The sequence below is a fragment of the Gossypium hirsutum genome, chromosome A02, assembly GCF_007990345.1.
Source record: "Gossypium hirsutum isolate 1008001.06 chromosome A02, Gossypium_hirsutum_v2.1, whole genome shotgun sequence".
NCBI classification, from domain to species: Eukaryota; Viridiplantae; Streptophyta; class Magnoliopsida; order Malvales; family Malvaceae; genus Gossypium; species Gossypium hirsutum.
Window position 1 is genome coordinate 82,722,828 of NC_053425.1, and position 17,165 is coordinate 82,739,992.

The 17,165-nt window shown below is 33.0% G+C and overlaps 1 protein-coding gene across 2 annotated transcripts; it reads right to left on the reverse strand.

Moving 5' to 3' along the window:
• Window positions 1-13,444: 13,444 nt before the first annotated feature.
• LOC107952633 (glycosyltransferase BC10) lies at window positions 13,445-16,068 on the reverse strand. Of its 2 annotated transcripts, none has more exons than XM_041079427.1 (3): window positions 15,794-16,068; window positions 15,004-15,566; window positions 13,445-14,198 (listed from the first exon to the last, which is right to left on the reverse strand). In XM_041079427.1, the coding sequence occupies exons 2-3, from the start codon at window positions 15,514-15,516 to the stop codon at window positions 13,560-13,562; spliced, it is 1,152 nt and encodes a 383-aa protein (XP_040935361.1). In that variant the 5' UTR covers window positions 15,517-15,566; window positions 15,794-16,068; the 3' UTR covers window positions 13,445-13,559. The 2 variants fall into 2 exon arrangements, with proteins under 2 accessions (XP_040935361.1, XP_016743317.1); XM_016887828.2 differs by having other exon boundaries at window positions 15,004-15,613; window positions 15,794-16,067.
• Window positions 16,069-17,165: the final 1,097 nt, after the last annotated feature.

Here is a 17,165-nt window from a genome sequence, read left to right on the forward strand (position 1 = left end):
AAATTAATTTGCGTTGTTGTTCGAGTATTATTCACCTATTGTGAAATGTGAATGAAAGGAACTCTATTTACTAATCTTGTTAATTGAATTATTAGGTTTAATTTGGTAAGCTTTATCATTTAATCGACGAACTTACTAAGCTTCATAAAAGCTTACTCGTGTTATTTATCTTTTCTTTGTAGATTACGTTTTGTGAAAATCAGTAGGTTAGATCAAGTTGAAGAATCACACTATCCAATGATCTTTTAGTAGATTTTGAATTACATTTGGCTCATATGACATGTAATAGGAGCATTTAATTATGTTTGTAAAGGTTCCTAAGTATTTGTAATATGTGTTTGTGTGCATTTGATGTTATGATATGATGAACTAAATAGGGTATACATTGTTTAATTCTAAGTTTAAGCATAAGTGGGCAAGCATGAAATGGTAAGTTTGACATGATTTAGGTATGGTACTTTTGGATTGAAAGTAATTTGTTTTGTGTGTGTGATGTGACTTGTATAATGTAACTAAGGTAGTGAAATGCTATGAAACACCCCAAACCAGACCTAGAAGTTAGGCACGAATCTGGCGTGTCACATTGAAGTGTTTTTCGAAAACCATGTTCTCATTAAAAACCCTTCTTACTACTCAAAACCTCCGGCCATTTTAAAACTTGTGAAACGTTAATTCCTTTAAAACCTTACTTACTGCGGAAGATTACTTTTAAACAGTTATGGAAACGTGATATTTTGAAAACCAGTTGTTGTTTTGGAAAACTGTGCCCTACTTCTAACAGATATTAAGCATACTAAATAAATTTCCCAAATAAAAAGTTAAGAAAATAAAGAGGCCTTAATACAACCCAAATCAAAAACCAAAATGCTTAACTAAATAAACAAAATAGAAAAACATGTACAATTGTGTGGTCGTCTCCGAGTCCCTCTTCAACACTGATCCACCTAACGCTGGGGATTACTAGTACAGTTAATAAACGGGGTGAGTTATGAAAACTCAGTGTGTAATCCCCTTACTAGAGTAACAGTCAGTAAACAGACAGAATTCAGAATCAGTCTGGGCCGGAGCCCATTACAGTAACAGTACAGTCCAGTTCAGAGCATACGTAGGCCAAAGCCCGTTACAATATCATTTGGGTCACAGCCCATAACAGAATCAATTGGGCTTAGCCCATCTTAGCCTTAGTTGGGTCGAAGCCCATATCGCAATAATATTACAATAATATCATACATGCAATACTGTGCAACCCACCCCAATAATCCAACTGCTACACACTAACTCCATCCCCCGGTACACATTATGTGGGGATATAAATATCAACCCACCTATCCGATACACATCATGGTAGCCCGATTGCGATACTACCTTCATTGCAGCAAAATAATAATCAAATATTAGGCTTAATAGCCATCGGTGGATCCACGGTCGTCAAGCAACCATGCGATCCTCATATACTTCCTCCGTTCCATAATTCCCAACCCATGCAATATGTCATGTATGCCATGCTCAATCATCACACGTGTATGCAGAATGGTCATACTCAGTAACAGTCTTTTAAACATATATTAAGAGCATATCAGTCATACAACCACAATTAAGTCAATTAAAACGCAGTCATACATTCATAATCAAATCAGTCAAATTCGAAGTTTAAGTCGGTCATTTACCCTCAAGGGCAAAATAGTCATTTTACCCTACAGAGGTATGTCAGTTACTTTACACTACAAGGGTATTTCAGTAATTTTACACTATAAGGGTATTTCGATAATTTTACAAATCGGGGGTGTTTTGGTAAATTTACAAATCGAGGGTATTTCGATAATTTTACAAATCGAGGGTATTTCGATAATTTCACAAATCGAGGGTGTTTCGATAATTTTACAAATTGAGGGTGTTTCAGTAATTTTACAAATCGAGGGTGTTTCAATAATTTCACAAATCGCAAGTATTTTAGTAGATTTACAAATCGAGGGTATTTTAGTAATTTCATAATTAAGGGTATTTCGGTAATTTTACAAATCGGGAGTATTTCGGTAATTTTACAAACTAAGGGTATTTCGGTAACTTTACAAATCGGGCGTATTTCGGTAATTTTACAAACTGGGGGTATTTTGGTAATTTCTCTTTATTATGGGTTTATTACTTACCTTGGCCCGTTAACAAGTCCTCGTTGGCTAAAGTGAACAGATATTATGCACCAGGTAGGATTCCAGAGAAGAGGAGGTAAGTCATTAAGACTGCTTAAGTACCAAGCTCTTCCTAGATCCAATCCTAGACACGCATATACCCATTGCCACACCTTAACCTTATGACTCGTCCACAGTCGCGATTAATTAATTATTTAAGTTTTATGTCTGCTTGAGTAGTTACCAAAAACTAGGTCCACAACCCCTTTACTAAACACTAACAGATCCACACTTATTCATTTGGCCCCTTTAGGCCCAATCTCGTTCACATGGCCTATCAGGCCCAACTACTTCCCACCTAACATTTAGATTTACACAATGGGCCCAAGGGCCTATCAGGGCCCAGAATAGCCCCAGCACACGAGAACGCTCGTGGCGGCTTTCAGCTTTTGCCGATTTCTAACAAAGAAGGACGTGAATACACATCTGTTTATGAGAACATGCTGAAGTCCACGATCACCAACCTTGGCACATCCTGTATTAGGTCTTAATCACCTTTTTCCTTTTTCACCAACTCATCTGGTTCGCTTTATTTAAAACCAGCTTCTCACCAATTCCCATGTTAGCTTCCCGATGTGGGATTACTCTCAACCATTAGGAAAGTTCCTTATTTTCTTATGACCACCTCAACCACAGAGTTCCAGTCTAACTCCACCTCCTACATAACTCAAACAGCAAAATAAATACTCTATTGCACATCCCCAGACTTAAACCTTAGACCTCACAGTTACACAACACGCCACATTGCCACTCCACCACAGGCTCTTTCTGTGTCATATTTTATCCTCAATTAAATATAAAGTCTATAGGCCAGAGTCCAGGTTCCTTTAAAAGAAAAACCAAAATAAATTGCAAGAGCCAAGACTTGAACCCAGGCTCCCTTACAACATTAATGATGCCACAACCACTAGACCACAAGCTTTCTTGTGTCATTTATTTACCACAATAATTTAAAATGCCTTCATCCAAGCACCCAGGGTTTTATTCACTTATTACCAAAATTTTTGCTAAAGCTCAAGTTTGAACCCAAGATTTCTCCAACACTTCTCAGGGCCATTAACCACTAAAGCAAACATTTAATTATGTCATTTCCTTGTACAATTAAATGCTTATATACAACCTCCTTACGGATCCATACTAAAGGCCCAATACTTTTAAGCCTAAATTCGAGGCCTTACATGCTAAGTGATTGAATTGTGGTATCATCGTTGACACATTGGTTAGACTTTAGGTTGATGGTTTGGCATGTTTTGAGTGTTATTGAAAGCACTTTAAAGTCTTTAGAATACGTGCTATTAAATATGTTTAGGTACCTAAGCAATTGGATGTGAAATGGGCAAGTTTTGGGTCATTTTTGGGCACACACTGCTTTAGACACAGGCTATTAGAAGGTTCTGTGTCACACACAAGCAACCCACAAGGGCATGTGCCCCGAACGTGTTAGGTGCATGATTCACACGGGATGACACACAGCCTGCGACACGACCGTGTGACCTAAGTCAGCGAGTTACACGGGCGGACACATGGGCAGACATACGAGTGAGCACACAGGTGTGTGGGGTAGCTACACGGGTGTGTGGATAGCCACACAACCATGTTTAGAGCCACACAATCTGGGCTCTGTCACACGGTCTGGACACATGCCTTGGACACACGACCGTGTGACCCTTGTATTGAAAATTTTTAGTTTTTCCCTAAACTTTCTAATTTGTTTTGAATTGGTCCCTGATTGTTTTAAACTATTTTTAGGGCCTCATAGCTTGATTTAAGGCCCGTAAATGTATGTTATACCTCAATTTGAATTATTTATGAAATTGTTAATTAATTGGGTAAACTTGATACTATTTGTTATTGAATGTTCTGAGTTGTATAGTAATACTCTTTAACCCTAATCTGACGACGGATACAGGTTATGGGTGTTACATGTTGGGTACATGAATTTGTATGGCATGACTTTACTAGCAATAGTGGAATTCATAGCTCAATTAAAAAGTTAATGATATCATCTCATTGGCATTGTATGGAGTGATAAATATGGAACGTAGCCACGAGTTGCTTGTTTTTGAACGAGCAATTTATCACAGTCATTTGTTGATAGTGATCATATTAATCATTAAGAAGACGTAATGGTGAAAATGAGATAAATAGGACTGTATTGAATGAACCGATTTAACTCAAAAGAATCAAAGATATCATATGAGGGTAATACACATATGACAAGGTCATTGGACGAATCAGTTGGATGGATTACTTTTGTAAAGAGTATACAATAAATAGTTTTCAATCATGGTACTTCTTGTTGACTAACTCCATGATTAAGTAATTGCGAATTATTGGAACGATGCTTCTAAACATAATTGCAATTACTAAAGCCTAATTGTATATGTTCGATTAGTCCCTCCGCTAGCTCAACAAAAGCTCGATCGAACTGCATTTGAATCAGAAGAAAATTCTACGACTTTGGAAATAATTTAATTAAGCCGATTTATTCGACGTGGAATTAAATTAGGTGGTCGAGAGAATTGTTTAACTATAGAATTTGATTAAAGAATTCTTGAAAAAACAATTTGGAAAATCTAAGTGATTTTTGGGAAACTTAATTTTGATCAAGTAAAATTAATTTAATCAAATTAATTAAAATTAATGTGATATTTTTAGAAATTAATTTTCAAGTCATTCAATTGGCCCAATGGGTAATTGAACTTGAAAATTGGATCTAAGATCGTAAATTCAGCCCAGGAGCCCAAAATCAAGACCAAGATACAAAACTAGTTGAACCGGGCTTGGTATGTGAAACTAAGCTGATGGTCCAACTGTTGGTTAGACCAAATCAGCCGGGTCATCATTGACTCAGACTGGACCGACAGTAACCGAATTGGCTCTGAGTGCTGTAAAGGTGCCGCCCCTGCATCATGGGACATGGTAATGCCGACCTGCAATGACAATATTCTAGTGGTCGACGGTGGTTGTTCTTCGGTGGTTGAGGAGTAAATGAGTTATACTCATACTAGGACTCTACTAGTGAATTTGGTTTCATATTAACTATTCCAAAAATAATATTATTTTAATAATTTAATATTTAATTTAATTTAATACTTATCTTAATAGTATTTTATTAATTTAATATTAAAACGATTATCTTAATATTAAATTAAATTTAATGTTTATCTACAAGATAAACGTTCTACTATTTTAATAAGATTTAATATTAAATTTAATCTAATACTTATCTTGTTAAATATTATATTAATTTAATATTAAAGTAATTAAGTTTAATCATTGTTGAACTCTCAAAACTCTCCCTATATAAAGAGAGCATTGGGTCATTATTTGACACATATTTGAATTCAAGAGAAAGTTGTAGGGAAAAAATTCTCTGAAGAGATTATTTCAGAAAATTTCTAGAGATATTTTTTTAATTTACAATTTAAATCAAAAGTTTAGAGAAATTGTGAAATTACTCCACTGGTAATTTTTGTGAAAAATTTTCTGATTCGAAGTGAGCCCACACTCGGCAGACGTGGAGGATAACGAAGAAGACTACTCGGTCGAAGCGCTCATCTTAGACAATTCAAAAAGGTACAATTTTGATTAAGTGCTTATTACTTTAGATATCACAACCAATATCTTATTTTGGAAAAAAAATTAAAACTGTATTTTCCCTAAATTTATTTTCTGCTATGTTTTTCAAACCTAAGGCCGAGATGGATGAGTTTCTTCCCATTGATGATTCTGGGATATTATAATGGGAACATTCTAACAAAGTGGTTGGACTATCGACATTTTCAACCATTCTGATGTCTCGAATAGGAGGAGATGTTGACGACTGAATGCCTTCATTTGGCATTGAAAATTCCACATATAACTCGAGAAACAGTGATCCATTGTTGATGTGCATCTACACTATCACCTCCAGGCCCTTAGCACTTTTGATATCAAAAGTGCCATATCTCACGGGATTGACCGAAGCACAAAATCGATACTTAATAGACGATACTCTCATTTGGCTGGATTCGACGATTTTTTGCCTAATTCTTTTTTGAAGTTCTAGAAACTCTATGTTTTGGTTAAAAGCTAGCCATGTTGTATTCTTCAATAAAAAAACCATGCCATTCTCGGTGTCATAGACCTCACCGTCGTAATAAATAATAACATTAATCCATCCACTCAATTTTAACCAAATTATCTATCGAGAGAAGTTCGAAACAAAAACATTATGAAAAAAATTGAATCTTTTAAATAAATATTAACACAAAAAATCAATGCTTATGCTTACTTTTTATACAAATAGTATCGTTTCTCCAACTTATGTCTTCCCCATGAACTTCTACTTTTCTGAACTTCTTCAAATTTTATTTCTTCGGATTATTCCACTAGAGACTGAAATATGTTACACATATAGCCCAAGGGATAATCTCTTATTTAATTTTGAAAAAATTCTCTAGATACTATGGATTAAAATTTGTAGAGAAAAAACGCTCCAAGCAAGACGCACTATTAGCAGAAGTACTAAAAGCGCGTCTAGCTGGATGCATTTTCCGTACTTTGCTGACAGTGCGTTCTGCTTGGAGCTTTTTTTCTCTACAAATTTCAAACCTCACTATCCGAGACATTTTTTCAGAATCATTTTAGATATCCCGGGATTCCGGGATATATTTTCAGAACCTATCTTGTCAAAAATAATTACTGATAAGTATTTAAAACTAGTTTTGCATCTAAACTGAGTACTTCAAGTTTCGATTTTTAATCGATTTGCAAAATAAAATTTGAATATACGATTGGTGTAAATATGAATATTTTAAATATCGAAATCAATAATTACAATTATTATGTTAAAAATTTATCAATTTAAAACCCAAAACCTTAGCCCTAAACCTTAAAGCCCTAAACCTTAAAGCCCTAAAAAACCAGAAAACCTAATATAACACGGGGAAAACACTTCTAGTTGGAAGCATTTTACTGATGACACTTCTAAAAGCAAGTATAAACTATCATCAATCATTCCATAACACTTCTAAACATTTTTAAGACTCAATATATGTCAAATTAGCATTCAAAAACTTCTTATAATACTTATTTATATCCATCTAAGGAAGATTATCTCAAGGTACAAAATGATATGAAGCATGCATCACATAGTTTTGGAACCACTTAGTTAATTTACAAAAAAAATTCATATGGTTCTAATCCTATGTACATGCCACTCTATTACTAAAATTTAAGTTCTATACACTTCAATCCTTGGTTGATGATGAGATGAGGATGGCTACTTCAAAAGATGTTTTCAAAACAGTCTTTACCTACGCGTTCAAAATACCACATTAAGCTCGAGAAAGGTTAGTAAGTATTCAAGTATTCATATCTTACCTTTGAATTCAATTAGATAATTCTATGAATAAAGAAATATTATTAACATGAATACAAAAATTAAACCAAAGATAAAATACATAGTAACAACTAGGTTAACTAACACATTTTCACTTACCATACTTTCATCATTCACTTATCTTTTATATACCACTCACATTGCCCCTTATAGACTTGAGTGAACAAGAAGGATATACAGAATGTAATCACAGAGTACACGAGCACATAAGTGCTAGATTATCAAGAACACTAATAGTGTTAGAAAACGAGTACCAAAGTGCTCAATTCATGAGCGTGTTAAGGAATTCCTAATGGCATGCCATCTATATCCCAAAAGTTCAAACTTGTCTATAAGGACTTTAACAATATTATAAATCCAATATTCATCACAAGAAAAAATCAAGTTTTCATAATTTCATAGCCAAACATAACTTTCCAACATTTTACAATTTAGTCATTTTCTCCACACATATAATCACATTAACAATAACCATATTTATTTACCACTTCCTTGAATTATTCACATATTTATTAAGTTACAAATACTCAAATACATGAAATTAACATTTACATTAGCATATAAATTTCAAAACCTAATTAAGTAATAAGAATTTTAAAGTACTCAGTATTCTTACTTAGGCTATGTTTTCTTCAATATTTATCTACTTGTTCCCCCTTGTCTACACTCTTTCCATCTTCTTCCTTGTCTTTCTCTTCATTTCATAGCAATTCCATAAAACATGAGAAATCAGTATAATTATTTCATAACATTTTCATCCTCAAATAATTGTAATAAACATGATACTACTACTAAATCATGAAAATCTTACCTTAAAACCTTAGTTTCTCACATTATCTAAAATTTCCCTCTCTTCAAACATGAACACTCCACTTCTAGCTTGAAAACTAAGCTTGTTAGGCTATGGTAACTTGATTTAGCTAAGGTTTCTATGGAAATTTAATGATTTCAATCTTGGAATGGCCTTTATGAAGAAGGACTAGATTTTAAAAGAAAGAAAAGTTTCTTTCTCCTTAATTGTTAGTGACGTAAAAGAGATAAAGAAGAAAATCTAGGATCTTCTCAATCTTTCCTTTAAAATATCACCATAATAATAATAAAATATAAAATAATATATTATAACTTATTCATAAAAATCTATCCATAATCATTATCTGTTAGCTCTTGATAAAATTATTCTCCATGTCCTCACACATTTCACCACTAATTCAAATTAATCATTTCTTTGACCCTAACACTTTGTAAAATCTTACAATTTAGTCTATACTTTGGATTAATATTTCTCAATATATTTATTTTTTAAATTTTCTCCAATTTCCTACTACTTTCTCCACTAACACTTATAAATCACATTTTATTTATTCTAAAAAGTTTGACTTGTAATTGCTCAAAATAATACTATTATGACTGATGGGTTTTCGAGGATATTACATTTGTCCCTTCCTTAAAAAAATCATCCTCAAAATTCTACCTGATTCAAACAACTATGGATGTTGTTGGTTCATTACTTCCTCACTTTCCCAAGTAGCTTCCCCCATATTCTAATGTCTCTAGAGTACCTTTACCAAATGAATGTACTTATTCCTAAGCTCATCAACTTTTTAAGTAAGAACCTTGATTGGTTCTTCCTCATATGTCATGTTTGGTTAAACCTCAATAGCTTTTAGTGTAATAATATGCGACGGATTCGATATATACCTTCTTAACATAAAAACATGAAAAATACTGTGGATTCTTGCCAACTCTTATGGTAATGCTAACCTATAAACTATTGGTCCAACATGTTGCAAAATCTCATATGGTTCAATAAACCTTGGACTTAACTTTCTTGTCTTTCCAAAATAAGAGAACCTTTTTCCATGGTAATACTTTCAGAAATACCTTATCTCTCACACTATACTCAATGTTTTTTATTTTACGATTTGCATAAGACTTCTATTTATTAGAAACTAAATTTAAATAGTCTTTAATAAAATGAACCTTTTTTTTAGTTTCTTTGATCAAATCCGAACCCACTAATTTGATGTGATTAAAGAACTCATTAATAATTATAACTGTTGTCACATTGACTTGAGTTTCAACTTGTTCTCCATCATCATAGTCAACCCCTCATGAAAGTCCTCTTGCCCCTACCTCTTACACAAGTTTTGGACAATGAGGTTAAGCATACTACTTTGATGGAGAAAAAAAATAAGTTGATAATATTGGTGAGCCCCCTTTTTTACCTATGATTATGATCTCAAACTTATGTATGGGATTTATAAAGTGTCCTCTTCTGGTGGGATGAAACTTGCAACCCCTGATAGTATAACCACTTTCAACTGGAGACCCGAGTTATACTTAAACCTGTTGATTTGCCATGATCTAGGCTATTATTTGCACCCCTTTTCACTAACTTTAGCATGTTTAATATGCTAAATCAAGACATTTTAGTAATTATTTATGTTTTTATCATTTGATTCAGTAAATTATGCTTTTCTATAGTTTTTACAATATTTTTATATCTAAATAAGGTTATGTGGTTATGTAGGATGGATCCGGAGCTGCAAGTGCACATTCAGGCTGAAATTGATGCCAATGTTGTGACACCGTGACACTATTGTTGTGACACTGAAGATCGAAGCAAAAATAAAATCCTAGGACAAACAGAACTCCAATGTCGTGACACTAGAATTGGGTGTTGTAACACCGACTTCTGCGCATCCCAAAAATTCTTGCGCGCCATGATTGCAATTTTTAGGGCAGTTAAAGGTCTTTTCCAACTTAAAACCTTAATTACCATTATAAACGAAGGGGCACTTTAGTCTTTTGATTTTTTCCTATATAAAGAACATTATAACTAGATTCAAGAGGGGATGGAACACAATTTATTGCTTGGATTTCAAATTTTCTTTCGTTATTAGTTTTTACTTAGTTATTTTTTATTCACTTAATCGGAAGATCCTATTCCAAGTGAGACTATTGCGAGTGGAGAATGTTTCGGAAACACACTTCTACATCAATTAATCAATGAGCATTCTCTATTTTTTTTCTTTTATTCTATTATTTATATTTCTTTCTTTAACTCTGTTAATTGAATGTTTGTGTAAAAATTCGAATAAATTTGCGCTTTATAAATATCTTGCATGATTTAATTGTTTAATTTGATTAATTTATTAAGTAAATAATTATCTAAATTTGGGTATTTGTTCAAGAAATTTAGTATACTAGGATTGATGACCCTAGTAGAATATTTAGACCAGTGAGACTGAAATAGTATTCGTGTGCCTAGGTGAGACCGAAAGGGTATCTTAAGTGGTAATCTATAGTGAAGATGAGACAAAAAGGGTATTCTTAATTAAGGGTGGTAAGTACTTAATTAAAGGTAATTATTAATTTAGCTAATAATTAGGTAACACAATTGGATCTAGGCTAGAATAGCTTGTGAAGTTGAAACTAGGAATAGGAGAAGCCAATAACTTAACTTGGGTTTAGTTTTAGTTAATTAATTTTATTATTGTTATTTTAGTTTAATTTAATTAGTTAATTATTGTTGTTTTAAATTCACATTACTAATTTGTGAATTAATTAGATTAGTAATTATTTTCAGTAATTAACTTAATAATAATTTTCTTCAAATAGCAATCCTTTGGGTATGATCCTCGAAATACTTATCAAGTGTTTCATTGTAAACTAATTATATTATAATTTGACTTGTTCGCTTGCAGATACTGCACTTAACTTTATATCTTTTATTTGCACGATTTAGACCCTCAACGTTCACACGCCGGGAGGCGGTCACCCGTGACCATGTAACCACCACCAACTGGGAGCCTTAGTTCTACTTCAACCCGTGATTGTATAACCATTGTGAACTGAGAGCCCAAGTTGCAATGTGACATCTTTTAAAATGATGATGCACTCACTCACGACACATGAAATGTGTAGGTCTCTGAGTGCCATCGTATCACTGTGAACTCAAACATACCTTAAAACTATCACAATTTCTCCCTAAAAAACAAATACAAATAAATCCTTCTCCTCAAATTACCAACACCCCCAAAAAATTGGAAGGAAGAAAATGCGTCCTGTTGGAAGCGTTTTCTGTTTGTCTCTCCAAAAACGACCTATATCTTTAAATTTAGGAAAAAAGGTTCTAAATCCCTAATTAACTTTAAAAAATAGCCATTTTATCTAACTTCCCTTTTTATCCTCTATTCTATTTGTTTTTCTTTTCTTTTCAAGCTATTAGGAATGCTAATAAATTTTAAGGTAAATTACAAAAATTTTCACTTTTGTTTGCCTCAGATTACATTTTAGTCACTTATGTTTGAAATGCTACATTTTAGTCACTTACGATATCGTTTCGTTACGAAGTGGTCACTCTAAATTTAAACTCTGTTACCTCCTTAACGACGGTCCTACGTGACCGTCTAAATAGATTTAAATGCCAACTTAGATGTCCTCACTTATGATATATGTTTTCTATAATCATAGAATGTCTAGTATTGCTAAATTTGTTTTAAAGATCTTATTATGAATTTTTATCTCTTTACTTTATAAAAAAATTAAGAAATTAATCTCTTTACTTTAATTTGTTAAAATTTAATCCTTATACATTATTAAAAATAATCTAATTATTAATAAAAACACATAAACTTAAACCATTGATTCTTTTCTTATTTACCACATATAAATTATTGAATTGATGATTTTTATTAATTATAATAATAATAGTACTAACTTCTAAGTATACAATTCAAAATTATATTACTACCGCTTCAAATTAAAAAAAAAAAAGCTAAAAAAGTGAGGAGGGGGAAAAGGGGTGTGCGGACAATTTGACTTATCCCTTTTTCTATTAAAATATTATTTTTAATTTTTAATTATATTTATTTTTATTAAAATATTATTTTTTATAATTGATGTAGCCGGTGGCACCTAATTTTAGTCTAGAATTAATAACCTATCTCATTTTTTTAATTATTATTTTTTATTATTTTGATAAAAAACCCCAAATTTAGAATATTGCGAAGAGTAAAATTCTTCAATTCTTTTGCTTTTTCTATACTGTAAATTAATTTGGACTTGGGAATCGTAAAATTTGAGGGTTTTTTTTTTGGACAGGCAATTTGCAGAAAATGTCCGAGACCATGGATTAATTTGAGAAGTAGTTTGTGAATATGGAAGTTATTTATTGGAAAGTGCTATGGCTGGTTCTACCAGAGGGCGAGGTTAACAGCTTAATGCAGCAAGTGGCTGATGATTACGGCTTGGAGGTCTCAGTGGGGTTGCCGCAGCCAGCAGCTCATGCCGTGCCAACCAAGACACAGGAGAAGGTTGATGAGGACGATTTTGTCAAGGATAGTGGTTAAAATAAAAATGTTGGAATCCATTTGAATGGGCTTCTAAATATATATAAACAACGATACTTGGGATTATTAACTTCTACTTAATGATCTGATTCTATGTTTATATTTATTTGCCTGAATTGGATTTTGCTTTTGATTCTATAATTCCCAATAAGAAATAAATCTCATGTGTGATTTATCTTTGGTGTTTGGTAGCCAATCAAATCTGAAATTTGAGATAATAAGAAATAATTATAGTGTACATAATGTGCAATACACAGTATTACATTCAATAAATTTTTTATGTAAATATCTCAATTCAGGATATTCTCTAGTGTTTTCCCAAGGCTGGATTGTGAACTCAGGGTAGAATTGTGGATTAATCATTGGCAACATAGACCGGAAATTGCATATTAAAACTCAAACAAACACTTTAATAAAACCAAACCTAGTTAATTTTATGGTACTCCAGCTATTTTTTTTTAACTACTCGTGCTCCATATTCATACTCAATACATGTTTAAATATAATTACGAAGATATAACTCTTTAAAAATTTTCTAAATACATGAAAAACTTCAAAAATAAAAAATAAAAATTAAACATGACTGTGGCTGATGCATATAAGTATCCAACACTTGCACCAAATAACAAAAGGTCAAAACCCGAAAACTTTGGGTGCTAACTCTAACAAAGGATCCAAAGCATTGGGAGCAAACTTCCTAGCAAATAGAAAACAAAGGGAAGTTGGCTGGCCATTATAAAGACATGCTTGACCTTCAAAGATTTTCTGAAAGAAAGCTTCAGTCATATCATCCTTGCCGAAAGTGGCAGGATGAGCGCCACCCCTTGACCAGTCGGTCCATGTAAGGGTTCGGTTGGCTAAGAGATGAGGCACTTGGATGGTTAACATTGTGGTGAAATAGTGCTCGTCCACATAACAAGCTGGCTGGCAAAACTCCTTGAACTTCGGATAATATTTGTTGTCCTCAATTATGTTAATCGCGAGCATCCTGTCAACTTCAAACCATTGAGACCCTTTGCGCCATTGACCCAGTGTGACCTCCGGTTCCATGCGGGAATCGTAGCGGCCTCTCCCGTAAGGTCCGGGATCGTCGTACGATTCCATAAAACTGTGGTTTGATCTCGAGATGTAGTGATAGATTACGCTGAAATTGTAGAGAGGAATGCAAGACTCAGATAAGAGAATAAACCATTCATTGGAGATATCGAGCAATGCATTAGCAAGGAGTCTTCTCTCAGCCTCGCACATACTCATCTTTCCCCACTCCACCATCTGCAAAGGAAAACAAAAATAATTTAAACCTCCATTTTCAGAAAACAACTTGCTCCTATTAGGCCTAATAACATATTCGGATTTGAGTGAGACCCATCTCCGATATGAGTTGAATACGATTTTTCTTTTCTAAAAAAAAGTCTGTGCAAGGAAAAAAAAAAACACCTTAAGAATCAAGAAGCTTCTCGGTTCTCATTGCCAATGGTAATTAGAACTGCCTTCCTCGTTTAAGCACTCAAAATTATTAAAACTTAATGTACAATATGTTTGGTGAAATTGAATATATATATTTTAACAATTTTCATTAATTCCATCAAAAAATTTGATATAATTTTTTTTATAACTATATAATGATGGGATATACATCCTAGTATTTTTTGTATAGTTGGACAAATATTATCTTTTTTTCTTTTATTTTTATTTTTTATTAAATGAGCAAAAAATTGTCCAACTATACAAAATATAAATTTCACATGTCACATTTTTAAATATAATAAATTACATTAATATACTTGACAGAATTAATGAAAAAAATTAACCCTAAAATTAAAATTACATATTTAAATAAAAAGTAAAGACAATCAAGTAGAAGGAATAAACCTAAAAAGAATTGCTCAGAATTTTCTTCCAACTAGAGAAATCCATGCATTTTCCTCAAAGTAATCGTATTTCCCACACATATTTCAACATTCATAGGGATATGATGATTCACCAAAATATGAATATATCCTTGTAATGAAATTTATGTTCAGAAGAAAAAGAAAAAAAGAGAAAGAAGTTAATGTGAAAGATTGGGTAATAATACCTGACTTGGGATTTGTCTCCTATGGAAAGCAGATGATTGAGGATAGCCAGAAATATAAGATGGCAAAGCGTGGACATATATGGAGCAATGCCTTTCATTTCCCTTGAAAAACCTGTCCCAAAGAGGAGCCAAGGGCAATGGCCCCTTAGTCAAGAACATGAAGGCAATCTTGGGGACTCTCAAAAAGGGATATTGCTTGATTTTAGGAACAAATGAAGCTCTCCAAAGCAGTTCATTGTCATTGATTGAATGCCACAAGTTTGTTGGAGGCCTAATCCATCTTTCTATGGTATGAACCTCTTCAAACCATGGGCGAAAAGTGGATGGTGCTACTGTTTGCTGGAAGATGAAAAACCGAAGAGAATACATACAGATGATCGATAATCCAATGGCCAACACCGCGAACAACAAACAAAACAGGAGAAGTCTCAATGGCAATGTCCTGGAGATGCTTGTTCTGATTGCAGATGCCTGGTCTTTACCTTCCTCCATTGCCACCATCCTTGCCTGCATCTTTATTCCCTCAAAGTTATATCAGTCCAGCTTTTCTGGGTTTGTTTTTCCTTTAAAAAACCAAACCAAGAAACACCCTTTTTAAAGATCAGAACATCTGCAAACGCATCATATATAGATCACTGATATAGATATGCAAAAGTATATCAGTTTCTGTAAAATGGGTATTTGAAAAAACCAAGGTCACTACATATGGCAACAATGGAAGATATTGTTATTAATGTAATCAAACAGAAAAAAGGAAAGGAAAAAAAAAGTGTGCAATGAAAAGTGAAACCTCGGATTTGGTAACAAGTAGAATTTCCGTCTGCTGTTGTCTTTTCTGAGTATTAGAATTGAGATTGTGTGTGTGTTTGTGTTATGTTTGAAGCTTGAGCTGCAATGTCCGTCATTCCTCTGGGTCTGGGGGAATTGTTCTTAGAAGATGAAATCAAAAACTTATGGTTAGTCTCTAACTCTGAACCTATTCTCTCGTTGAATCTCAACTGATTTCTCAGACAAATTTTTTGGAATTTTAGTTTTAAAAATGGGACTTTATTTATTACATATAAATTGGTTTTATTCAATAAATAAATAAATGAAATGCCACTTGGAAAGGAAAGAAGAAGATTAGAAGAAAAGGGCTTAGTATTCATGCGTGCATGGACCGCCAAAATAGAACTTTACAAACCAAAATATTATCATTGGACAAGGAAGTAAATTTCAATTTTTTAAAAAACGTTATTTTAATTTATGATTTTATATTGTACATATTTGCTGTGTTACTAACATGAATGACGATAGAAGATCTCACTTGGGAGAAACCTTGTACTAATTTTTCCCCGGAGCTTTATTTTCCTTTTCTTTGTAACTTGTTGTGGTTATGGCTGTCTCATATGTGGTTATCTCTTTGGTTTTATCCATGTTTTTTCTAATATTATGGATCTTCATCACTATCCTCACTTCATTAAACCTAGAAATATTCCAGCTCCCTGCAACCTTTACCTTTTAAAATTGTTGGGAGATGACCATTCATGCATCAAATACACTTCATGAACCCATCAAGATTAGCGAGCTCATTACTTCGGAGAATTAAGAAAATGAACAGGATTTGAAGAGCTTGCTTGCAAGTTATGTTTACAAATTATATTTTCTTTCTAGAAGATTTAATATTCATTAGTATAATATATTTAGCATTTATTAGCATAAAATCTTAAGTTATTTCTTTCCACATTTAATAGTTTTTTTGTTATAAATACTTCAGTTACATTGTTCAAAATAGATGTGGGGAATATATAAAACTTTAGCAGACAATTTTGTTGCTAAATTTATTGTTTCTTCTCTATAATTCTTTCTTCCTTAGTATTGAAATTTCAACAATTGGTATCAAAACTACCTTCTTAAAGGACCATTGTTGTTCTTTCTAAGTTATACATGGCTTCTGCGAGTTTTTCACCACCTTCACCGTTCATTTTCAACGGCGAAAATTATCATATATGGGTTGTTAAGATGAACACATATGTGTAACCTTATGACTTGTGGGAGGTTATGAATACTGACATCGAGCTCGCACCATTAAGGGACAATGTGACAGTTGCTTAAATCAAACACCATAGTGATAAGTGAGCTAAAAGATACAAGGCAGTGTGCTGTATACAAAATGGCATCTT

Coding starts and splice junctions, on each gene's coding strand:
- LOC107952633 (XM_041079427.1), bottom strand. CDS start 15,516: ATGCAGGCAAGGATGGTGGCAATGGAGGAAGGTAAAGACCAGGCATCT. Junction 14,199..15,003: donor GGAGACAAATCCCAAGTCAG/GTATTATTACCC, acceptor TTTCCTTTGCAG/ATGGTGGAGTGGGGAAAGAT.